Source organism: Dermacentor silvarum, chromosome 11, assembly GCF_013339745.2.
Source record: "Dermacentor silvarum isolate Dsil-2018 chromosome 11, BIME_Dsil_1.4, whole genome shotgun sequence".
NCBI classification, from domain to species: domain Eukaryota; kingdom Metazoa; phylum Arthropoda; class Arachnida; order Ixodida; family Ixodidae; genus Dermacentor; species Dermacentor silvarum.
The window spans coordinates 90298137-90324569 of record NC_051164.1 but is presented as its reverse complement, the minus strand read 5'-3'; the positions used below and the strand labels follow the sequence as shown (position 1 = coordinate 90324569).

The 26433-nt window shown below is 49.3% G+C and overlaps 1 protein-coding gene across 9 annotated transcripts in view; it reads right to left on the bottom strand.

The window, feature by feature from the left end:
- Window positions 1-26433, bottom strand: part of LOC119434015 (proton-coupled folate transporter) — a 50839-nt gene that overhangs the window by 12224 nt on the left and 12182 nt on the right. For 2 of the 9 annotated variants that reach the window (XR_007464230.1, XR_007464231.1), the window contains exons 1-7: window positions 25256-25518; window positions 18879-19214; window positions 16005-16740; window positions 15092-15328; window positions 12938-13021; window positions 12323-12479; window positions 9583-10095 (exon numbers count right to left, since the gene is read on the bottom strand). Coding sequence is in view for 6 of the 9 variants with exons in the window: in XM_037701310.2 (XP_037557238.1) it covers window positions 10011-10095; window positions 12323-12479; window positions 12938-13021; window positions 15092-15328; window positions 16005-16740; window positions 18879-19214; window positions 25256-25306 (1686 nt within the window). In the remaining 3 variants the exon portion in view is untranslated. Of the gene's footprint in view, window positions 1-5625; window positions 10096-12322; window positions 12480-12937; window positions 13022-15091; window positions 15329-16004; window positions 16741-18878; window positions 19215-25255; window positions 25522-26433 lie in introns of those variants that run through there. The other 7 variants (XM_037701312.2, XM_037701311.2, XR_007464229.1 and 4 more) reach the window with 6 other exon arrangements.

Genomic DNA, 26433 nt, shown 5'->3' with positions numbered 1-26433 from the left:
GGCACCCGCGACGCCTTCTACCTGCACGCCGTGGCGGCCACCTGGAAGCTTGCGTACGCCTTGGCCCCCATCTTTGAGCGGAGCAACTACTGGGACAACACGACGCTGGCGAGCTACGCCGGCTACGAGGCATGCGCGCGACCCGCTAGGTCCGTACCTGACGCCCGGCATACGCGACAGCGCGCTACACCTCTCCTACGCCGACGAGATCTCGGTCTTCTGGAGCGAAAGACTGCTGCTCGTCCTACTGTCGACATCCGGCGTGAACCTCTGGTTGGTACGACCGCGAGCGCTTCTTAATCTGTATACGGCCATGAGCAAATGCCGAAGTACGGCGTCTCGCTGCAGCCCACGTCGACGGTGACCAGTAAGCAGCGCGTCAACATCCCGTACCAGTATTCGTCCAAGTTCAGGAAGCTGTGGTCGTGCAAGAACCGCTACCGCTGCAAATAGCCAGGTCAAGCATGGAGCTAAGGTGACCCGCGCAGAGACCAAGGGCCGCGGCTTTTCACCGAGTCGTGAACCTTCCACCGCAGTCAAATGAAGTGTTTCATCACAGGTGTCTCATTGTCGTTGCTCCTTCTTTTAAAACAAAAGCACGCCGACGATTGAAGGTCAGTGAGGCGAAAGGCGTGCGCGAAAAAAATATAACTTGCAGATGACAGGGGAGGCAGCGAAGGTAATAATGACCCGAGAGAGGCCGTCTCTTGTCGCGCATGGCCCCGATCGCAGCCAGGGTTCGGCTAGTTTGTATTAAATTTTTAGGCCCAAGTGCTTTACCGAAGAGTATAGGTAAACTAAGGTGAGTATAATGTGCTAACTATCTAACGCTAGCACTGGGCTTAGCACTTCTAACCTTGCCGATTGTTAAACTCCCCTCCTCCAAATTCTTCCTTTTTCTATAGTCCCCTTTATCTTGTGTAGGGTAGCCAGCCAGACCGGTTAGCGTCCCTCCGCTCCACATTTTCTATCGGCGAAGCGTAGAATTGTGGCAAGAATTCGCCGCAGGGGATCAGCCAAGAAGCTGGCGGCAGGCACAAAATAGATGCGAGGTTGTCAGAACTGAAAATTCGGGTATGGTTGCAGGCAGCGTATAGTTTAAACTCTTCATCGTTTTCCGGACAGCAGTTTCTTTAAATCACAATGCAAGTGAGCATTTTATTTACAGAGGTAACCCATAGAATTTCTGTTGTATATGTGAGGCGCGGTATTGTTTTAGCAGCCGACTCGCCGTCTTATTTTAGGGGTATCCTTAGAAGTCCAGCAATACCTTCTTTTTTAAATCTGGCAACAGGCTAGCAGCGGTTCCTTTGCATACTTCAGAGCACGAGACAAGTGCTCAATTCCCTATAGCATAGTAGTTACCTGTTCCGGCCGCAAGCCAAGCCTATTGGATTGCATTTCTTCCTTTCTTCTTATTTTAAGTGAACCGGACATTTTTTTCAACGAAGCTGTCTATAGATAGGATCCCGAAATCTCTTCGTGGCGTAACGTCGACTGAAAACAATGGTGGGCCGATCCCGGCGGCAGTGCAGGGCAGAGAAATGGCTCATACCCCCCGTAAGGCAGAGGCTACAAGCAATCAGCAAAGTGAAGCGAACGGTGCATACATTCTTTGTAATCACGCTTGCAACATGCAGAACAGCATACGCTTCAATAAAGAGAAAGCTTAAAAGAAGCATCCGAACCACGTAATTGATGTTAAGGCGCTCGCGATAGCAACGCGAAGCACGTAGCGCTCACCGCATACGTTTCCCAGTAAAGATTACAGGTTGCGCAATCGCTTGCCACGTGGGGAGTGATGACCCTAGCTTTTCGTATATAAATACCCAGCGTTGCAACCGATTTCAATGTTGTGCGCGCTGTCCAAATTACCATTACTACTATTACTCTAAAATAACACTACTAGCATTATTCTATGAAGTCTAGGGTTTGACGAAAACTCGTCTGGCGAGGAAAGAACATGGCTGTATAAACATACACTCGCCAACTGAAGAACACAGCAGTATTCTAAAGTCTAAAGCATTGCATACCCCCTTTAGCAGGTGTAGTAGTGGTTTTCAACAGCTTCGCTGGACATCCACTTCCACAGGGTCGGGATGATGTCCTTAAACATGTCCTTAAACATGTCCTTAAAACATGGCATGTACCCACTCTGCGGGATTGGCCAAGAATTGGGCACCTGAATATTTAGATACTGTTTCTGAAAATACAGTTTATGTGCAATTTAGTGATCAAAACAGACAGATTAATTTTCCTAAACAGTACAATTTACAATATTAATGCTATGATTGAACACTCAAATATCAGCGGGGATTTAAAAAAAATGTCACAGTTTCGCCCTAAGGGCGAAGCAATGAATGCGATAGCAACACAGCAATGTCATACGAAGTAAGGTGAGCGGCTTTGGTAGCAATATGAATTGTAGTAAACATGAGCTGATTAAGTAAGCAGGTGTGCTGCGGCGTAAGTAGACGGACATGAAGAGAGGACTCGATGACCACGAGAAGGCGCGTGTGAAACGGTGGTGTTCATGAGAAGCGCTTTCCCGTGGGCAGCGCGTGCGAAGGGGACACACCTGTAGCGCTGCACTGCCGATCCGGGCAGCATTGCGTGTGTAGCGTGCGTTGGAAAATGTGGCCCGACTATTACGAACTGAATGAACAAGCGTGGTCTGAGCGCGCACAAACACGAAGAGATCACACTGAATGACAGCAGACAACGACTGTCCAAAACGCTGGCAGCAAGCATACGCCGCAGCGGGCGAAGGTACGTGCGGTCTATCGCTTCAACGGAAACTGAGCGGTGAATGCACTTAAAGGTCAGAGCCGTGTGAGATAAGAGAACGGTGCGAGCGAGCGACGAGCGCGGTTGTTGGCAGAGAGAAGTGCGCCCCCCCCCCCCCCCCCGCTCCTCCGGCGCTGGCTTCCTGCTCCTTGCGCGCGTGGGAGATTGAGTGCGTTCGCTTCCGTGATAGCGCGCGTCTCCGCACGCTTCCTCTCGGGCATACGGCGCGCGGCGAAGATTTTATCTATAGGGAACTCACGGCGACGGCGACGGCGACGCGCAGAAATCCGGTTCAAGTGTCCATATATTGCTTCGTAATAAAAATTTAATAGCGGAGCTGTTTAAAGCGCTTGGTTGCGCCGCATAGTGCGAACTAAAGCTGCTCCTGGCGATGACGTCACTGCGCGTTGCCTAGCAATCGCCTCGCGGAGCGGCGTGTGCTTCACCTCTCCGTGCCGTGCACATGTTGCCTTGACATGGGACGTTAAGGAGAGGGAAGGAGAGCATGCGCGCGGCACGCGCTATGCTCGGGAGAGAGAAAGAGAAAATGAGAGCGAGAGAAGGAGAGAAAGAAATTGTAGCAGCACCAACGAGGCAACGCGCAGAGCTGCTGACGACGCCGTCCGCGTTTCCCCGCGTTCGCGCCGAACGCGCGCGGTGTCCGTGACTGCAGCCGGCGCCTCTGGCGGCGGCTCAGCAGGTTTCGACCAGCCACACTACGGCAAGTGTGGAGGCGCAGCTTGGCCGTGACGTCACCGGGGAGATAAAGCTCGGAGCGCGGCAGGACTCTCGACTCTGTGACGAAGTACATGTAGCCTTGACATGGGACGACCAAAGAAGATCCGGACACCCAAAGAAGCCGCTCATCTTGGAAGCGCGGCCAAGCGAGAATCTGCGCGTCGGCGGCGAGCCGATTCGGGATACCTTGCCTAGCACGTAGCATTTCGTAGCAAAACCTAGTAAAACCTAGTAAGCCAAGCCTAGTAAAACCTGGAAGAAGCTAGGTCGATCACCAGCAAATCTCGAGTACAGCGCCTGTGCACTCGAGGAACATCAAACATCGCCTTCGACCTCGTGATACTATTGCGTCGACGTCTAGCCATACGAGTTTCATAATTGATCACATGTCTTGACATAGGTAAACTTGTGTTCGCGTCCAACTACTACTATCGACAGTACTGCAGTTCACCATTCACGAAGAACATAAGGATGTTTTCATCTGCATGTTTTTCAAAGAGCGTACTCACAAGTAACAAGGAATATGAGACCATAAGTAAATCTTCTTCTAAGCCTTGCAACAGTCATGAGCCACTAGCGCCCTATATATGGGCACTAGCGGGACCAGTGGCAATCGGCGAACCAAAATGTAAATCATGTTTCTCAATCGTTTAGGAATGACTGCACGTTCCACGGTTCGTGCGACCTTTCTAGATGTTGACGCGATCTAACTTGTCCGACTCCCGTATTCAGAAATCCCACCATGAAGCCACGACTCGACATTATTCCAATAGATAACGGCCTGACGCGAACATGGCGAAGGAAACGCAATAAGCACCTCGGGCACGATCACGTCACGCGCTATCACGTGCACGACAAGTCGTGCCGTGTCCTTACGTTAAGGCGCATTTCTGAATACGGTGGCAAGGAAACTCTTTCAGGAAAGCAGTGCACCACCCGTTTCCCACAAGCCACTTGCTCGGATGACCAGCTCTGGCTGGTGGACCGGGCCTGCCTAGAGATGTCGGCCAGGGGGTTCCCGGACATCTAGGGGCCCAACCACATTTAAATAGATCAAATAAAATTTTATCCATCCATCCATCCTTCCCACAAGCGGTGCGCATTTTGTCGACACAAAGTAGCGTGGGTTCTTAAGCATACAAATAAGACAGTCACTGTAAACATTTCTAATAACAGCGCGTAAAACCACGGACCTAACGGAAACGCAGACCTTCTACGTTATGTCTCTCGTTTTACGCGCCAATAGGCCATCAAGAATAACAAACTAGCCCGAATATCCGCTCTAGCAAACATCTCGTTTTTATTTTTCGTATCATTCAGTGATGCTTCAGCTTATTTTTGCTGTCGCAAGATGTTTCACCTCTCCACCAAGTATTGGCCTGAAACATTCTAATAAATTTGTTTAAAAATTATTTTTAACGTGGAAGCATTGTCTCCGGTTAAAACTAAGCCTAATCAATACTGTATATTCATTCGGACACATCCACATCTGATCAAGTAGCACTAGTTTTTGTTTATTCAGATATGTGGAAACAAGCACATGTCGTGGCAAGCACAAGCGTGCACTTACCTACTCACAAGGCGGAAAAAAAAACACTATAAAAATGGTAATTAGTGTTCGAGATTGCGTGACGCTAAGGCTTTTTTTACAAGTTTACAAGCCTATATATGCGTTTCTTTGAAAATAACCAAAGTGCTGGAATGTTTTTCATAATCGCAAAAACGAGTATTAGAAAAGAGCATACACGCAACGTGCTTTATTGTGCGCGATCAACAAATAAGGATCGAGGCCTCTTGAACACAGAAACATGGGTTGTCGATTAGTCGGTCAAGCCCCCTGACCGAGACAAGTACCTCTTGTCGAAAGGATGGTTGAAGGGATGTCCATTGTTTGGCCACTGTTGACCCACTTCCGAGAACAACTGGTTGCTGTATGCACTCGTTGCTGCATATGTAACCTATATGCTGTAACAAGCAGATGTCGAATTCGGCGAAGATGGCCTTGTCCTTGGCAAGGCCGTATCGAACCCGTAGTGAAGAATTGGTTAGAAACAACAGAATTGTGCGACACCTTTTTAACATCACAACACCGGTCCCAAATGTACTTACTTTTCTTTATTGAGTTATTCTAATTATACAGGTAACAGTTTAGACCATGAAACACTCAAAAACGAATCGCAAGCATGTTTGATCCCTAAGGGATACGTATTTTGTGGTTAGAAGTTCAGAAAAGGTCATCTGAACACAACGAGTAGATTGCTGAGGGATACACCCTTGATCAAAGATATACGGACCCAGGCTTCTGCCGCCAAACCCCAGTTTCTTCACAGCGTGGGCGTCGAACAGCGCAGCCCGAACTCAACTGCTCTCGTCAATGTTGGGCCGTGCGCGTCAGGTACAAAGAAATTTTGTTTTTCATGCAACGTTGTGGTCAGCATACCTTTCATCACGGGTGTACACCTGTGAAATGGCAAGGTCCCCTTGAAGTTTGCATTGTGAAATCGGCCCACTTTCTGAACCGACGAGCCCGTTCTTCTCGAGCGGGTGATAAAGTAAAAAAAATGTGTGTTTGATCAAAGCTTACTTCTACTCGAAGTAACGAAAAATAAATATGTCACCAGTAGCACTGACGATGAGGCATTTTGAAAGCTCGGTCGACAAGAGCTAAGCAGATAAAAGAAAAAAATTCCAGTGTAGTTCTTACTGGTGAAAATAACAAACTGCTCGTTTGACCGAACCGCGCGCTTCACGGTCTTTGCACAAGTACCACGTGGGCAGCGTCCATTCATCGTGAGGGACGTTTGGAACTCAAAGACGCAAAAACAAAACGGTTGCGACATTTTAATCGCCTGCATGAAAGCAAGATATATATTTTTCTTCTAGACAAATACACACCTGAGTGAACTGTGCCCGCGTAGATCACCGAAGCGTATAAGTAAAACGCACAAGGTCCAAAAACTAAACATGGATAGCGCCCACCCTGTCATGGCTATCGGTGAAAGGCAAGCAAAGTCTTTCGGAAAGCCCCACCCACTGAAACACGCTCTTCGTGTTTAGAAGTCGATACAGAATTAAGAGTACGTTACTAGTACAGCGCAGCACGTAATACGGTAAGTACGTTAAAGAAGTTTCCGCGCATGAGGCCACAGTTTTCGTCAAATATACACGGGCCACTCCCCGCTTTCTACTTGATCTATAACCGTGCCGAATCGTGGAGGTCGCGGGTCGATCAAAAGCTGCAAAGCTGCAGGCATAGAGTATGACGCTGCTCCTCTCATTTCGCCGATAAAGGCAAAATATAGGCAACGGACGATGAAGTGTGAAATGCAGATTGCAGTACGATCCAAACTGGAAATGATGAGCGTGCTTCAAAAGTGAAATTCACCCAGAACCTTAAGGAGGTTGATTATCAGCGGGAAAAAATGAAGACCGAACTGGGATCTTATTCTTTTTTTTTTCTTTTTGAATTACACGACAGTGCATTAAGTTAGTTATGTCAAGGACTCGGCAGCAATTAGCGCATTTCGGCCATTTTCATGCGGGGAAGGCTACCAAAAACTGCCTGATTTAGTGTTCGCTTACTTTCGAACGCAAACTAACTTGTTTTATTGATAAAAATAATTTGTAACTAGTTCTGAAGCAGATGCTCTCAAAATGTGACGTCACGAGAAGCTAGCGCGTCAATTTAAGCGTAACGTCGCCACGAGTGCTTCGTTTCTGTTTAGCGCAGTTCCTGGCTTTCCGAGAGTTCTGCGCGCAGTAGTCTTCCCATTTTTTGACGAAAACTGCACTACGACTGCATACGCACTGAAGCAGATGCCTCTTCCACCACATGATTTCACATAATATTCTACAGTTTCCTCCAGCAAAACTTCTACACATACGTTTACCTACTACTGGTTGCGAATGTGAAAACCATGGGCAGGCAGGCAGGCAGAGCGTTGCTGTGACCTTATCGATCCGTCTCTATCTGTGCGCGTTTATTGGCCAAACCAGCGGATGTGACGAAAGCAATGACACGCCTTCAATCAAAGTTGCTTTCACATCTCGTTTGGTTCTCAAGTCTACTGTGTATAGTTCTCGAGTCTAGTATACAGTTCTAGAGTCTACTGCCGCTAAAGCGATGACTCACGGCGGACGTTATGCCACGCAGAGGTATACATTAAAGTGATCAATGGAAAATACGACCACGCATGTGTATGTAAAAATGGACGGATTTTTTCTCCAAACCTTGAGCGACAGAAAGAACCTGAGTAACAGAGATCTACGCACAAATCGCGGACGCTCATAAAGCGTGCAGATCTTGGACAATGCCTTGGCGTGGCGCGCGTAAGTTCTTCCGCAAGCGTACGCTGCACAAAATTAAACCAATCATTTGTTTATTACTGTGCGCAACAATGTCTGTGCGCTTCTGGGCTCTATGACATTACGCTTGTTTGCCAGATGGGTATTCCGGGAAACATCTCGCACCTGCTATGATTCGTGGGAGTATTCCGCGGTAAACAGCGGTATAGCATAGAAGTGCTAAAGGGATGTCGCGGCGAATGATTGCGTATAGTCCCTTTTAGACACGATTGCTGAACGTCCCTTAGGAACGTTTCTCTGGCGTCACTCCAGAAACGTTGGACAGGCTACAAAGTATTCCACTGCTTTGGACTGGTTTAGGAACACTGGACCGCATTAGCAAATATTGTATGAAAAGTAGCCAAGAAGATCCCACAGCTGCACAAAAATGAAAGAAAAGAACGTGCTGACTACGAAACCAAGTCGGCTGTCAATTCTATTTTGTTTTACAGTAAGCCTCTGCATTGACTCGCTTGACAGCACCGACACACACACACTATATATATATATTAACGCAGCAGTCATGCACTGTTGATATTACAAGAGTAGCGCGTTTGCTGTAGAAGGAAACAGCCTTCGCGCGTGATAAGTCTCATTAAGAACAAACAGCGGTACGTAATCATGACTGTGTAGTTCGACAATGGTTCTACGTCACACCAGTAGAGATGTGTGAGAAGCATTGACAATTGCACCGAATCAAGCGCGTCGGGCTCGTAACCAGCAGACATGTACAGAGGTAGAGGTAACAACACACACACACACACACACACACACACACACACACACACACACACACACACACACACACACACACACACACACACACACACCGTGTGGTCCACTTTTAATCGGAACACTCATGAGCCCCGATCAAAGTTTGCGGGTGCTCTACAACTGTGGGTCCTGGCGGAAGCACTCTCAATGCACCGAGCAGGTTCGTACGTAGGACGGGAGCATCGCCACGTACCTCACGTCGTACGCGCTGCAAAGCTAGCTGGTCGCTTTCAGCCTTGATATATAAACTCGCTCCCATCTCGTGATTGTTTGTCCATTGAAACAGTGGGCCACACTTTTCACATACATTCGTTACCATACGTGCTAATACCATACGCGTAATGCTTCTACTTGACGCTTCTATGCATTGGCTCAGAATCGAAACTATACCGATGATCGTCTCGATTGCGCACGAGTCGGAAAGCAGGCTTCATCGCTCTTCGAGCAACAGGCGTAGTAGTCACGGCGTGTGCGCACGGATCTCGGAGGCAGCCACGCGCATGCGCAGTGACGCACTTGTGTCTGTGCCAAGTGCGCGTAAGCGAAGCCGTGCTAGTTACTAAGTGAGTGACCTAGAATACTGAGTATTCTAGGACATTCTATAACTAGTCGCGTTTGCTGACGCATCAGGTTCAACACGACCCGCCGTCGTTGCCGAGGTAGCGTGTCGCGCGACGGTGGAGGCGCGTCGTATCATGCGTCCGAAGCACCCCACACCAGCAGTATCGCAAGCAACCCTTCACTAACCCTGCCCTCCCCACCACATCCCCATTCCTTTGATACAACGTGTAAGCTGCTTACATGGATTCGCTAAAGCCAACTCGCATCTCCGACAGGCGTAGTGATTCCACACGTTACTGGCGAATCCATGCAAACGCTGCAAGAGACGTAAGTGTCATTACAGTGTTTTAGCATAGCGTCACTATCACCGCTTTCCACCTCGGAGGCACGGCATACCCGCACATGCGCAGTCGACGGCAGGCGCTTTCGGTAACAAGAACGGTAGAACGATAACGCTACGCTAAAATACGCTGTTATAATAAACTCTCAAGCGGAAGCCACAAGTAACGCGTTTCCGACATTTTCTCATAGTTATGCCGTCGTCGTCCACTTCACGCTTAGCCATGACTACGCGGTAATTTAGGCCTACGAACACTGCTCCACGCTTTCGTCAGCGACAGAAAGTACCTCACGATACGCACGAATTCGGCCGAGAAAACACCGCCACTCACGTGAGGTACAAAAGGAACGCGCGGACGCTGTACGACGACGCGCCGATAATACGTCGGAAATGCGTTTCATGTGGCCGCCGCATAATATTAGATTTCACGATGTGTTCGATAGCTCAGTCGCACCGGCCCTGCTCTTCAGTCGTTGATGGGTGCCGGGACCGCCTCCTGTTTGGACATGTCTTCGTACTGGACGCCCTCCCGATGTACCTTCGTCACGTAGCTGTAAAGAAAATAAAATATTTAAAAAAATATACAAATACCTTAGCAACGCTCCAGGCTGCCGCTCCACTGCAAGGAATAGGCACTTATAAAATAATAATAATAGTGTGTTCCAATTCTGGCCAACATTGAAGACAGTCTACTTTGACTGCTATAGGAAGACAGCTTCGAGCCCAAGTAATTGAATGCGACCGGAGACCTCCCAGCCGCTTAAAGCCCACACTGCATGAGAGCGAAAGCGGGCCGTCGCGTGCACAGATCGCTCGTTCTTGTCGCTCGATCGCTCGGTTCTGGAAGTGTAGAATTCGTTACTCGTCGCCCGGAAGTACTATGAGCGACTAGCCAGTAGCGCGAAGCCGGAACGGGATGCACATATCAGTCAAGTACGTACTACCGATTGTCGCACCGAACGAGCAAACGACTAAAGTTTGATACGTGCAAGGATAAGAACCCAGTGCAATATTTATGCTGCTCTTTACAATAAAACACATCAACTTAAATTATAAAGCACGCGTCACGCCAGTTTCGGCGCGTATTTGCTGCCCTCATACCGGCAACACCGGGGAGACATCGCTCAATGTCGTCGCTCGCGTGTGGTTCGAGACCGTACAACTTGTAGGCGACTAGCGAACGCGACTGCCATCTCCATCGCGTCGCTTGTCTCTGTCGCGCGCAAGATCGCTTGCATGTGGCCTAGACTTAACGCCACATAACTAGCGTTCAAGAGAAAAAACAAACTAAGATAAGCATATACTATCGCTGTATTTTAACACTTTCCATGTGCGAACCTACGAAAAACACAACGTAGCTTACATTATGAGCACAAGAAAGCGCAACTATACGTTTCCATGTGTGCGGGCGATCTTCCCGTCGAGTTTCCAAGCATTTTGCTCTGCCGCCATCTTGTTCGGACAGAAAAGCAACCCGCATCGTTTCTGAGTTCGTAGCCGTCTTTACGAAGCCCTTGCCGGATTCGTCAGAACTGGAACGAGACCTATAAGATGGCCGCTTTCAGCTTAGCCGTCTTTTTAACCGCCTACAGTGAGTGTTAGAACAAAGCCATCGTCATCATCGTCAGTCCAGCTGATGCGGGACAAATGCAGTCTCCAATAACCCTTACCATGCATGAAATGAAACTACAGCCCCATGTCGCCAGACCGTTTTGTAAGCGCAAGACATGGGAAATGGGATGTAGGGACAGCCGGAACACCCGCATACAAATTTGAGGTATAGTGACGCACTGACGTCACGTTTGGTACACCCTTTGGGACATATGTCCCCAAACAATCACCTGTCTTGCTTGCCTGTTCTTTCTTGAAAACTCTGCGCTCGCTACTTCGCAGTCTGATAATGATAATGCCGATAATGACCTGGAAGTACAGTTCCCCGATTCTTCAACAGTACCGCGCGAGCGTCAACCGGCCAGCGCCCTCTAACGGCGTGAAGCGACGAAAACAGCAGGAGTACAGCGCATGCGCACAAAGTTCACTGGAAGCCGTTATCTTCGATAAGCCTCGATAAGCCTGGGAGCTTGCAGCGAGTTAATCGTGCCAGGGCCTATGTCGTGCTGGTGGAAAGACCCTAGCAGGCGAAACGCGTGCGCTTCCAATGAACTTTTATGCGCATTCGCTACTCTTGCTGATCTCGTCGCTTTAGCGCGGTATTGCTAAAGAATCGGGAGAATGTACCGGGAAAAACGCGCGCTGCATGCCGCAGGCAGAAGAAAGCGTGCCGGGACAAGAGGCGAGCGGCAACTTGTTCCTACCGCGGAGCGAATGGGTCTCGGAGCTATTTTTCGCGGCATTCCGCTCGCCGCCGATCGGGGAGACCAATGAGGAGTGGCCGATTCAATCACGTGGCCAAACGCTGCAAGAAAAATATACCCCCCATATCTCAGCATCGCTGATGACAGCCGCAGTGAACCCAGCTGACAGCGAATCGCTTGCTTGCCGCGGCGGCAAAGACGCTCGCAGGTGTCGCCATGGCAACGCTGGCGCATTGTGCATGCCGCGCGCGTATTTCGCGCTAGTGTGAACGTGCCTCTAAAGAAATGCACGCAAGATGGCTGGCTATTATTGTTTGGGGACAAGATGAGCCCCAAGGGTGTGGATTTCTCTTGGAGTGTATAGACAAGGTGTGTGTGTGTGTGTCTATACGGCCTACCGCTGTTGATTGCATACATGCGTCCCTCGAATTCTGGAAAGACGAGGTGTTGGGAGAATACGTACGCGATGAGTCCGGCGGCGATGCAGGTGATCCCTGCCGCCACCAGGTAAGGCAGTCCCGGCAGGAAGTCGAGGGACCAGTTGAACAGCGACGTGATGAGCACCTCGCCCAGGACGGGCACCACCGCGTCGAACGAGGCCAGGAAGGAGAACACCTTGCCTGCACGGGGATCACAATCCGGGTCGCCATATTAATCCGCGCTCAAGGTCCGTGTCAAGGCTGAGTCGAACCACCGACTCGCGCTCGATTCACGTTAAGCCCGACTACCTACGGTTTGGACAGAAAGCCATATATGTGCGTATATATATATATATATATATATATATATATATATATATATATATATATATGAGCAGAAAGGTAAGCGAGGGGCCCGATTTTTATTAATAATATCAGAAGGCGCCAACAAACAATGACACCAAGGACAACATAGGGGAAATTACTTGTACTTACCAATTGAATTAAAAAATGATACATTAATAAAAATGAACCTCTAGTACGAGGTTGCTGGAATCGATTGTACACCGATATTTCTTCATTTCTGAACAAACGAAAAATAGCGAGTTAGGTTGCGTATACATATTTACGGCACAGCGGACTCAACACGGTGTACTCACCCACTTCGTCTTGTCCCACCAGTTTGGACAGGTGGGTCCGCACACCGACCTGGCCCAGGAAGGTAGGGATGCCGAACACACAGTCTGCGCAGAGACGGAGGAGACAGCGCACTCATACTGATCAGCGCGCGCAGTATTCGACGGAGATATGCAATCGCTTCGCGTGAAATAACAGTGAAACGCGTTGAGAACGAGGCAGGAGACAAGAGAGCGATTCGAGACGGTGTTAATGGCGTTTCCATTATTTAACGGGAGGCTTGAGTACGTTTCTTTTTTTTAATCACGAGAGCCCAAGACAAACGAAAAAACGAAGATCCCTGGCTGCTTGTCAAGCTTTTTCCTCGTATATTCAAATTACAATCCGACGCTATCACGTCTGTAGGTTATGGTTAAGTCGTACTTTACGATTTTTCTGACGGATTTTACTTTGAGAAATTCAATTTTTGTTTCCTAACGCCTTGCGCCACGCGAAGCCTGCCTGGTCGAGGTGGTTCGGGATGATGCGGTTCGGCATGATTATTTACGCCAACGACGCCGGCGATCCCGCCGACACCGTATTTTCTGAGATACGGGGCCCTTAAAGCTGTCGCGTTAATACGTATTTGTATTGGTCGTATCGCGCGGCAAAATACATTTTTGTAAGGAAAGCTTCCGCAGGTTCCACTGGCATTTCCGATACCCGCCTCCAGCGTGTGACACTCACTTGATGACTGTCGTAACGGGCACCGCGAACTCGGCAGACAAAAGGACACGCCCCCATCGGGCATGCAGCCGAGAGCTCGACGGCCCCCAGCCATTGTCACGCGGTGAAACAAACACGGCAGCTTCGATAAGCGCGGCCGCGGAGAGACCCGCCGGATAAGGCGCAAGCGCCGGATTTTTTTTTTTTTTTCGAGATCCGCGAAACACTTTCACGCTCGACAAACCTTGCGGACCAGAGGGTGGACCACTCTAGATATAAAGTGAGCAGCGGATGGGGAAGGGGAGAAAGGAAAGATAACTCGACGTAAGCTGAATCACACACAAGGCCCCACAAGTATAATAAGAGGCGAGAACGGCTCGGCATGCAGTCAGCGATACAATTCATTGCCCTCTTGTCGCAAACATCCCGGCGAAGAGTCAATATGTGTCATCGTTCCGCGATTCCGCGGGCCCGTGAAATATGTCGTCGGCCCGCGCTTCACGAGCGGCGGTTATCATCTGCATAGCGAACGCGTGGCAATATTTCCGCGGCTCAGTGTCTACACTAAAAACAGTTCGCGCCCTTTGGGGCGTATCTTTCTCCCACAACAATAACTACGATCTGTCTTGTTTGCGTATTATTTCGTTAATACTGCGCACACCATAGAGTTTCCTACAACATATCTATGGCGCGCGCACGGTACTTCCAGGTTACGAACGGCACGCGCGTTATCAGCTTGACAAAGCTAACATTCTTGACAGGAAAGCAGCGACCGCCCGAGAGGAAGCGCAAGCAAGGCAGATGAGTGTTATCGTTGTGGGACAACGACACGCCCCAAAGGGTGTAAAATGTTTTAAGGGTGTATCCACGGTGGGCGCGATGTCCCCGACGGCAACATTCTGAGGGGAACGGAACGAGAATAAAAGAAAAAGCCTTCACGTCTAAGAACCCTGGGTGACGTCCAACATTGCCGAGCCGAGAAAAAAAGATATTAGCAGTTTCGCTCGAAGGGCGAATCATCGACAGCGATATCCATGTTTAGCAATGCGTTCGAGATCGTTGGCCGGTGGTCTAAAGATATGCGGGTCGACGTGTTGGCACGACGCAGCACTCGAAGTAACTGCTGCTGTGATACGCCAGTGTTGCGAGACGCCCGTCAGCGTGCCAGGGCACTGTGCAGAAGTAACATCAGCCTGGCATCATACCAGGCATCTCGCAACGCTGGTGTGACGAGGCGGCCTTCCAGAGCGGCTATACGAATCGACGGCTGCGCGAAATGCATTCGACGGAAAGGCGGTGGCCGTCCGTAGCTTCAAATTTGCTCTCCGTTCAGACCGCTGCAGGCACAAGGAAGAACCTCCTTGGGTACGCACACAGCTGCAAAGCAGCGAACGCTAGCACTATGCGCGCGTGACACTCGCGCCGGCAGCAGGAGGCAGTATACGGCTACGCTGCCTGTGTGTAACACGTACGCAGGTAGTAGAGCCACTCCTTGAAGGCGAGCCCCAGGATGGTCATCTGCACGATGGCGAAGGAGATGCCGACGAGCGCCATGGCGGGGTCGCTTATCTTGAGCACCTTCACGAAGAGGAAGATGATGGGCACGCTCATGGCCACGTTGCTCACCGAGGAGATGGAGGACACCGTGGCGTAGTGGGCCACTGTCCAGGAGTACATCTTGCGCACGTAGTAGTACATGGTTCCCATGGCTGCGAAGGTGCAACATATCATAACGTGCAGGTTACAGTCGTCGATAGCTTCGGGTATAAAGAAGATTGCGAGTTATACGACTGCCATAACATAAAGTATAGGGTTCACATGGGGGGGGGGGGATTTCCGGACCATGTTAGGTGAACGCACAGGCCATGCACTAGTTGAGCTTTCTCGGCACGTCTCCTGGTAAACTCCAGAGAGCCAATCATTGATAATCAGTGTGCCAATCAATGAAAATAAGTGCGCATTAACTGGAAGCCCATGCTTGACTTGGGTCAAAATAACGCCTGGCGTGAACCTACCCAGGATGCTCTTTGCCTTTCCGTGGGAGCGTTCACGTCAGGCGTCCGTTTGACCATGTCAAGCATGGGCTTCAACTTAAGGTGCATTTCTGAACACCGGAGTTAGCGCGCATCGTGGTTATTATAGAGTGCGCTGACACAATTAAAGTGATAGGAGCAGCACCGCAGGAAAGAAAGCGAGCACTGCTGACAAAAACTTTGGGTAGTCTCCTCACCTCTTCAAAGGCAGGTAAACTAATAAGCTTCATATATATATATATATATATATATATATATATATATATATATATATATATATATATTCTAAAATGGATACAGTCGCTTTGCTCGCAATGAGCCCCGCACAAGTTAAAACTGCTCGCTCACTTACACGCCATGTCGAACACAACGCAGCAGACGGCGCCAAAGAGGCACCACAGCTGAGCCCTTCCCTTGTTCGGCCGGGGCTTCATCGATGTTTTGAAACCTTCGGCCAGGTTGGTCACCTCGAACAGGTTGCGGAACTTCACCCAGAGTCCGTCCTGGGCGTGCTCGGGCTTCACCAGGTCCTTGATGGCCACCAAAATCCACACGATAGACAAGCTGGCAATGACGAAGGACACGTACAGTACCGTCCTCCAGCCAAAGTGACCGTACAGCTGGCCTCCGCTGAAGGCGGCCAGCGGAGAACAAAGCGACATGGTGAAGTTTAGAGCGAAGAAGCGCGCCCTTCTGCTTTCCGAGTCGGTGGTCAGGGTGGCCTCGCTGTAGATGGCCGTGAAGACGACGATGAAGCCGCCGCTCAAGCCGTCCGGGATGGTCGTCAGGATGTTGACGTAGAGAGGCATCCACATGTGGTACACGGTCATCATGGTCAGCGCCGTGCTCAGGAGGAAGCCCGTCATGGCACTGAGGAGCGGCGTCCGGTAGCCGTACTTGTCGCACCAGGGTCCGACGAAGATGGCGATGATGGCGCCCGGCGCCAGAGAGACGATGGTGCGGATCATGCTGGTCATACTCGCGGCCTTCTCGGCCTCGTTCTTGATCTGCTCGTAGTCGTCAAGGTGCGAGCAGATGCTCTCATTGTAGTGCATCCGGTTGAGGCAGGCCTTCTGGAGGAGCAGGTCCTGAAACATGCACGCCCGGCAAACAGCACGCGCGATCTTGGTCAGAGCAGCGTTTGGGACAGGAAAAGTGGTCTACAAGAACACGAAGTTGGGCTAGCTACCGAAAGCATCCCAGTCCAGTTTGCTACCCTACATGAACTTGAAAGGGGGTAGGGGAGCGAAAAAGATACGGCAAGACAAAGGAGTTCATATAGATCACGTGCGCTAGACGTGCCTACAGTCTGGCACTCAGGTCTGTTGCCTTCAGATATACACATTATACTTACCGTGGTGGCTATACTGTGGAGAGAGAGAGAGAGAAAGGAAAACGGATAAATTAAAGGGAGGGAGCCAGGGTAACCAGAACTGAGCCCGGTTGACCACCCTGTATTGGGGAAGGGGGATAAAGGAGGAAACTATTTAAGAGAAAGACCGCTCGTGTGACTTTCTAGGCGAACGATAAAACGCATGCTAGTGTTGTTCGATGATGTCACATTACTATGGGAATCTCCCCATGCTCGGCGAGATCAAAACGTACCGAAAGTACGACAGATGTATCTAACTACGTAAATAATTCCACCTCCACAATTACATCCGATGCCCGACTCCGGTAAAACCGACCAACATGGTCTGCGTATGCAGCGGTTATGCATCTCGAGCGATGCTATGATCCGAAGCCAACGTACCTGCACAATCCCCCGACGAGATCGCCTGGAAACTTCGCCGCTGGGTAAACTCACTCATCGCAGCATCTGGCATAAACCTTAACGCACCATGGCCATCACTTGTCCTGCGCTGCCGGGCACTCTGGGCCGTACTCTCGATCAATCGCTTTCATTGATGCCACTTTTTGGTGCGCTCTGATTGGTAAAAGCTTGCATGACTTGGTAAACGGCACAACTTTTTATCGAAGTTGTTTTCCAGTCGCGTAGTAGTCTAGCTGATCGATAGGATGGCTGTCGCTCCAGCGAGGAAATGCATAGATCGTTTTGTCACTCAAAAGTCAAGTTCTCCCCGAAAGTGATTGATCGAGAGGATGCGGCAGCTGCCTCCACGTAGCCTATTTTCCTGCACAACTCGGGAAAGTCGGCAGGTGACAGCAGATTGTGTACTAATGTCGAGTTTCATTTACTAATTCATTGAAGTTCAGTGAAAGGAATGAAGTGGTTACTAAGTACATGACAAAAGACTAAACAGGGCGCGACACACAACTGTCCACGTTTATTAAACACATAAAGCGTCTCATTATGTCGAACCAGCTCACCCAACTAGCAGTTCTGACGAAATTTATTTATCCAGTTCGTTCATTCATTTGCCTGTCACCTGCTATAAGATGGTTGAAGTGGCCAAATCGGTGTAAAAAGTAAATCACTGGAAACGTTCACTCCATTCTTGCTCATTGTGCCCAGCAATTTTCATTTGCTTATTCCTTTATTTATTTTACCATCAAGCGCACAGAGGGAAAGGAGTACAGAATATACATAAACCAAAGACGACAAAAATAACAGAAAATGCATACACATGTACAGCCAGCGTCATACTTAGCCCGAACACGCCATAAGTGTCTTGATTCTTCTTCTTTCTGGGGTTTTACGTGCCAAAACCAGTTCTGATTATGAGGCACGCCGTAGTGGAGGGCTCCGGATTAATTTTGACCACCTGAGGTTCTTTAACGCGTGCACTACAACGCAAGCGTATTTTGATTCTACTGAGGGGAGAGGGGTGGGGGGAGCTAGCGATTTCCGGATGGGTTACTTCGAATTTCTCATGCGCATACCTTTCCAAAACACTCCATGTTTGCTCCTTAAAAACATTCTTTGTCCGAGTGACACCGTTAGAAGTGTGTTTCCTGCGTTGTATGATGATGGCGGCCGTAATGGCACGTATGGGCATGCAATTCTCGAAGCGCGCACACAACTCACAGAATTCAAATGCGACGCAAAGTACGATCTACACACGAGAAAGAAAAAAAAATAAAGAAATAACATTCATTCATTCCTCATAATTACTTCATTCACTGCACTGGTTACGTACGTTTTGAGCTCGGGGCAGCGCAATTTCGCGCGCACGCTACGTACGTATACGCCTCGTTACTTCTCTCATCCTTCCCCCTCTTCTATAACGCTTTCTGCGCAGGTATATTGAAATTACGTGCGTACCTGGATGGGAGTCATGGTCATGAACCTCGCGACGACGAACAACGCGAGAAAGATCTCCAGCCTGACCAACAGCACGGCGTCCAGTATCCGGCGTCCCATGGTCGGCCGGACGCCGCTGACGTCTTCGACCCGCGTGGTCTCCTGGATGCCCGAGTCCACGCTCGCCTCCATGAGAGATCTGCTCTGCAGCTGGTTGTCGCCAGACGCCGCCGCGGAGTGCGGGCCATCGCCGCCCGGTCCTCGGTTCTCGTGGGGCGAGAACTCGGCTCCGTCGCCGCTCGCGTGTTGGCTCATTTCCAGCGTTGGGATGAAGACGACTCTCTCACGGCCTTCGACCTGCGTGGGGTGGCAGGAGGTGAAAGACAGAAAAGAAAAGAAAAGAAAGAAAGAAAGAAAGAAAGAACGAGCGCCAGAACGAACGAGTGACCGAACGGCCGACCGACCAACCAAAAGAACAAACAAACAAATTAACAAATGAACGAAAGAAAGAAAGAACAAACAGCCGAACGACCGAACAAACTAACGAGCGCCCGAACGAACGAGTGACCGACCGATCGAAAGAACAACGAACAAACAACAAACAAACAAGAACAAGCAAAATTGTATTTATATTTTGCATTTATTTACCCTCAGGATGTACATGCGCCTGCATTTTTAGAGCAGAGGGTAATGCAATAAATAACATCATCATCATCAGTCTATGTTTTATGTCCACAGCAGAACGAAGGCCTCTCTCCCTGCGATCTCCAATTACCCCTGTTTTGCGCTAGCTGATTCCAACTTGTACCTGTAAACTTCCTAACTTCATCACCCCACCTCGCAATAAATATACATATACATGAGCAATAAAGCATCTGAGCACACACAAAAATTAATTCCAACATAAGGCGCATCAGAGAATAACGGCCGGGAGGGGCGGGGGGGGGGGGGGGGGGGCTGTGACTCAATATCAACATAACACATCGAAACAGCAACCTAGTATTGCGCAACAACTAAGACATTAATAAGTTAGTTACTACGTTCTTGAAAAGGCTGGAGTCCGATAAACTGGCGCGCGAGAAAGACTGGCTGTCCCTGTCATAACTTGTTTTTATGAAAAATACGCGATAACGCTCTTATGGGAGGCCCCGTATACATACACGACATATACACATTACAAGCCAATATAAATGCTGCTGGCTTGAGAGAGAGGGATAAAATAGCAGTAAGGTAAATTATTTTGTGTACAGGCACATGCGGGAGATCACAACGAAACATCCGATACAACTAACGCTGATATAACGCTTTATCGGATATAACGAAGCAAATCTAAAATGTTTCTCGCCGGTATTAATATGTAACGATTATATACTTATAACTAATATCGCGCATAACGAAGTAATTTTGATGTCGGATGCAAATTCACCCTAACGAGGTCCGACTGCAAACACCTGGCCACGCATGCGCACTATCGGCCGTCTCCTGCTGTTTACGCCAGTTCTCGTGCGATCGTTGAAACTAAGCACCATTGTGATCGGTCGATCCTTCGGAGACGCGCAACATGACAACGTTGAGAGTTCGGGCACTCCCTTCCCAAATATGCCGTCGGCTATAGGCAGGATTTGCTTCCATTGCCGAGACCTTGGATCATGTCGGAAAACTTCAGGTTACCAGAATCATTACCGGCGTGACACACAGACTCGGTGGCAGTCAATCAACCAATCAATCAATTCATCCATCTGGAAGTCGATGTACCATACATGAAATCGAACCAGATAACTGAAGAGGAATCATTCCAGACTCAGAAATCAGACACAGGACCACCACGCCGCCGAAGCGATTGCTAGCCCCACCTAACACTGCGAGGTTGTAGCAGACAGACCGCTTTCACTACTTTGCAGAGCACGCATGCGCAGATACCCTGCATGATGACAGTAGTCGCGCCACTTTTCCGCTGCACTTCGGTTCAAGGCAACACTAAGGGGAATGCCGCGGGCAACGTAATTGAGTATATATACTTACTGTGAACTTTAAGGGGAAGTAGGAGGTGTGTCTGCTGAATTGCACTCATATGTTCACTCTCGGTCCCCTGCTTGGGTTGGTCACGATGCGAACAGAACGCGCTTCTTTTATGGCTGCCTTCGAGTCCGCTAAGGACGATACTACCGGCATGCTTTGCGGCAACAGTGGCGTGGTGAAACTCGTCGTGCAATTGGTATATTGGTACGGCGGCGAGGCCGAATTAATGACGGAGTACAGGAACGTGATTTCCAGAAACTTCTGTGTTTCGTGGATGCCGCCCGCCGTAACTGTAGTGACGTTTCTTCTAAGAGTGCAGCGGCAGATAATAAATAAATAATATATATATATATATATATATATATATATATATATATATATATATATTCACCACGTGGGAGCACCTAGTGAACATCTGCGCACGCACAATCACGTATACAGCCCGCAAACACCAAGTTAAGATGACTGGATTGACAACATCCGGGCTCGACAAGCTCCGAACAGCTGTCTTCGTAGAACACGTTCAACGTGCACTCGCCAAGGCGCCCAAAGCAGGGAAGGCGCCAGCGGCCGTTAGCTCACGGCAGCGCCAGCCACTAATCCGCGAGTCAACAGCGTTCATCGCATCTTATCGCCTTGCCCACGGCACAAAAAGCGCGCACATCCATGCAAATACGAAAACAAAAGGAATGACCTCTGTTTCTGCGACTATTGTGGTTAGCGGCGCAGGTCGGGTGCACTGCGTGGTTGTCAAGACGCGGCAAAAACATCGGCAGTGCGATGGGTGAACGCAACATGTGTAAATGTCCGCGAACATCGAGACATTACGAAACCGCGGCTCAGCCTACAGTGAGGCCATCGGCTCGCCTCACGAAGTTACGCGCAGAGCCACACCAACATGCATGCAGGCACAGAAGCGATCACACTTACAGAGTGCTTAAACCTGGCAGAATACCCTATACATGAAACATTTCAGCATGCATTACAATATATCCGGATATTTGCGGCAATAATCACACTGTCATATGAGATTCAATGTGAAATTACGCATCGTATACGATAACAAGATTATGCAAGAATACGAAGTACCTCCAAAAAGTACATTTATCCAAATTGTTGCTATAGTTACACCGAAATACCACATATCGCCTCAACCGGCACACAAAATGTCGGTTTGTATGGATGGAATTATGGAATTCAAACATTGACTTCTGAAGTACTTAGGAAAAAAAAAAAAACTAACTCCCCCTTCGATTTATCTGGCTTCCCTGCCGAGTTACTAGAATTGCAGTGGAAAATCTAAATTAGCGTGGAAGGCTTAAGCGGCGGCCTGACGGGCAGGGTAGGAAACAGCATGCTCGTGACTGCTGCACATCAATCATGGGGAGGCAGCAATATTCACAAAATGTCCTTTAATATATTCAAGTGACGCGCGGCTTCCACCAAGGCATCCGACAGCAAACAAAACCGCGCGCGCGCACTGAAAGCCTCGTCAACATGCCCTAATCTCAACGCGCTATCACACCCGCAGGTTCTCGGGCCAGTAGACGGGAACTTATTTAACGCCGCCACTAAATACGTTCGGTTTTCTCAAGTGGATGCCTCGGCTGCAGTCTAAGCGCCAGAGCCGAATTGACGTTCGCACGCGAAAGAAATGACCGCTCAACGAAATCACGTGGCTTTACCAGTGGCGGTTTACCGCTACTCGAAGAAGTCTCAAGTAAGTAGAGCAGAGTATAGACTTACGAGAATTACGTGATTAACGTCCTTCAGGCGATTTACTTACGAAAGATTTACGTGCCTTCGATGTCAAAATGGTGAGGCAAAAGCTGCATGACAGGGGCTCACCCAGCTTTGAAACCCGCCACCCCCCAACATGACAAACGTACTATCGCGAAGAAAGTTGCAGTGGCTTAGCTCGGCTATGCCAGGATATACGTAGCGTTAGCAAAGGTTCAGCTGATTATTCTTAGCTTATTCTTAAAATAAGATTATTCTTATGAGTCAAGCTTCTCCGTTCTTCTGCGCTGTTGAGCAGCATTTGCGCTCTCCTTCACCATGGCTATACCACAAACGCCAGTCAGAAGCGCAGCGGCTCCAGCGCAGTGTCAGACGGCGACTGCACAGCGAGCGCGCGCCGGCGCCAGTGCGTCTACCACGGCTACGACGTCACTCCTCTGGAATGCGCAGACCGGCGGCGGCGGAGTGCGCGAGAGGTGCCGGCTCCGGTGGCTCCGGTGCGCAAGCCGTGTGACATCACTGATCCTTGCGCATGCGCAGCACGGCTCTTGATGTGCCGCGCGAAACGGGCTTGGCTAGGCCAGTGTAGCTAACGCTACAAAACGCGAACAGCGGAGCGCGTGGCCGATGCATAACTGAAGATATAGTGCGCGCCCTCAAGTCATCAAAATTGACAGGCGCGCATGTCCGGTTTGATTGCGCTGTGCGATAATGTACCCCCTGTACTGCGCTCTTTTTGTTTCTGTCAATACAGTGTGCGCTGTCATCGTTACTGCACCGTCACCTTTTCTCGTTTTCAAATTAATGAGAAGAAGAATAGAAACAAAAATATCTCAGTACAGGGGGTGCGTCATCGCACAGCGCAATCAAACCGGACATGCGCGCCTGTCAATGGTGATGACTGGACGGCGCGCGCTATACCTTCACTTATGCTTTGGCCACGCGCTCCGCTGTTCGCGTTTCTTGCCATCGCGATAGTGCTATACATATACATTCCAAAATGCAGCAGTTCAATTCGAATTTCACAAATGCAAAATATAGTCGTAAGAATAGTACACTCACAGGGATATTATAAGTAAATCATTTTTATACGTGGTGTACGCCTGGGCCGCTATCTCGTACGCGTTCGAAAAGCCGGCGTTCGGTTTCGCCTCACGCGATTGGCCTAGGCCGCGATATCGGCGCGGCCTGGACAATAACGCGAGACGAAGCCGAACGTCGGCTTTTCCAACGCGTACAAGATAGCGGCCCTGCATGTGCTAGCTTTATGTAATAAATCTAGTTGGAAGACTGAGCCAATGCACGAAATTCACAATTGATACGTGGGCGTGGAACAAAGCAGCATTTGTATGCCGGTGAAGACGAGATATGATATTCTAGCGTAAATTAGGAACATTTTGCGTAAATGTAATTTATTTCGGTACTTCGTTTCTAAAAAAATATTTCTAAACGTGCTGAATGATACCGCTTACTGCAAAAACTGAACGAAGTTCGCTTTCTCTGGTGCAAATACGCATCATCATCACCTGACTCCTATACGAAAGTGCGCTGCAGATTGAAGTACACTCGACCCCCAGCACTAAAATTTCAATAGGCTATCTGGCGCTCCCGAGGAACGCTTACAAAAATTTAGTCCATATAGAAGGTTTGTAGAAGACTTTTCACGGTGCCTATAGATAGTCTATACAGAGACACTTCTGGCGTTACTTTTTTGATCAACTAGGGTACGCTAACAGTCCTTACAGCAGACGCAAGAACAAGTTTATAAGAAATCAAACCGGTATACAAGAAGTCTATATAATTTTATATTCTACGAATTCATATCCGTAAAGAGAATTTCGATGCCCGTGCTAACAGCAGTTATTTTAAATCTATTGGCTACGTCTGTATGTCTGTCCGTCCGTCTCAATCCAAATCCGATTAAACACCATTTCAGTTAGTACAGGATAGCCTACGTTTAGGGAAAACACCTAATTAATATTCAATAAGGTATACCTTCAAGATTGATTACACTGTATGGAAACAACGCGGAGGATATGACGCACGGCGTCGATGCTTATTAATGAAAGCTAAGTCAGCCAAGTCTGCAGACTTTCACTTGATGTTAAGCGGTTATGAATCCTTGAATACTACAGTACTCCCCGCAAAAGTCAACGACCCTGCATATCTTGAATGGTTCCCTAATAGATACTTCTCATTCCCATCTCTTAAAGCTTACATGGAAGCTACACTGCCTGTCAGTATCTGTCTGTCTGTCTGCGTGTACGCGCGCGCGTGCGCGCGCGTACACAAAATTCAAAGTACCACCTTGAACAGCGACTGCCGTGATGTATAGTATTACACTCAACTATGATTCGACAACAACGACCACGACAACGGTGCGACGGCAGACACGACGGCGTCACAGACACGTGGGACCGTATAACCCCTGCGATTCGGACCACACAGAGCTTTCTCTTGTGGCCGACTCGAGGAAACACGATTATTAATAAACGTGACGCTGATACCTGCCACAGAAGCTACAATATGCGGTCCGAGTACACTTCAGAGCTGTCTCAGTGAAGTATAAAGAAATATTAATAAATTCCGAGCATAACGCACACCCGAACTCGGCAAGGGAATCGAGCGAAGAAACTCACCGCGTCCTTGTTCAGTGCTGGCGCGTCCCACTCTGAGTCTCCTCTCTGCATAACCCGTCAGCGGCTTTATTTCAGAAGGTTCAAAAGCCACTTCCTGTGACGCCGCGGAAATTGGCAGTCTCAGATAGGCCCGGGCCACCTCACCAGAAGATCGGATCACCCCCTCCCGTTTACGACCACGCGAAAGACAAACCTTCGCGCGTGAGCGCGCGCCGCTTAATTCTCCCTATACTCTTCGGGCGCCGTCGCAGCGCAGTAAAAGGAAAGACGCGCGCAGCAAACAACGTGTGCCGGAGAAACTAATCGGTACACACACGCAGCCAAAAGCGTCGGAAAGGAGGGGGAGGGGGGGGGGGGGACCGAACTACAGATGGAGCTGATAAAGGCTGCGAAGATATCGACAGCGGGGCCGCGCGTCCCCGCTGATTGCAGCAGAAAGCGTCGATACGTTGGTGGGCACTGCAACAGGGGAGCGCGTGGTGGTTGTCGGCAAGCGGAACCACGTGGTCGTTGCTGCAGCCTTCACACCTACATAACCCCCCTCCCCCCGCTCTCTTTCTCTCTCTCCCAGTCATTCCTCGTTTGCCCGGACGCAGCTGGCCGCGGCCTCAAAGACACGCGGCAGTTACCGAACCCTCGTCGAAGATCTCGGAGGTCGTCCACAGATCCCGCGCCCGGAAGGTCAGCAGGGGTTAAATATACTGGACAAAGCGGGAGTTTGAATGCTTTTACTCCATCAAGTACCCAGGCCGCACCCGCTGAGCAGCTCGTCCGCCGTAGCAAACGCTACAAAGCACTCGTAGTGAAACACGTCACCGGTCGATCACAAGATCAGCTTCACTAACAAGCTTCAGGAGGAGACGGGAACACCTCCATCTGGATACTAAAGACATCTACGTTAGCACAACCGAGCCACTCAGCGATTACGTTTAGATCGCGGGCACAAACTTATTACACGTTCAACAAAATTTACCCATTCCAATATACCCTTCCGGAAGAAACGCCGCCTGGGTATCTCGAAGATTGGGAGCCCACATATCGTATTAGTTGCAGGTCTGTATTGACTTCGGCTACGGTCAGTCACTTAATCTTCAGCAGTTGCACAGCTGCTGATATTGAATTTCAAGCAGGATACACTGTAAAATAATGTAAGCCCTTAAAAGTGAATAAGGGTGCAA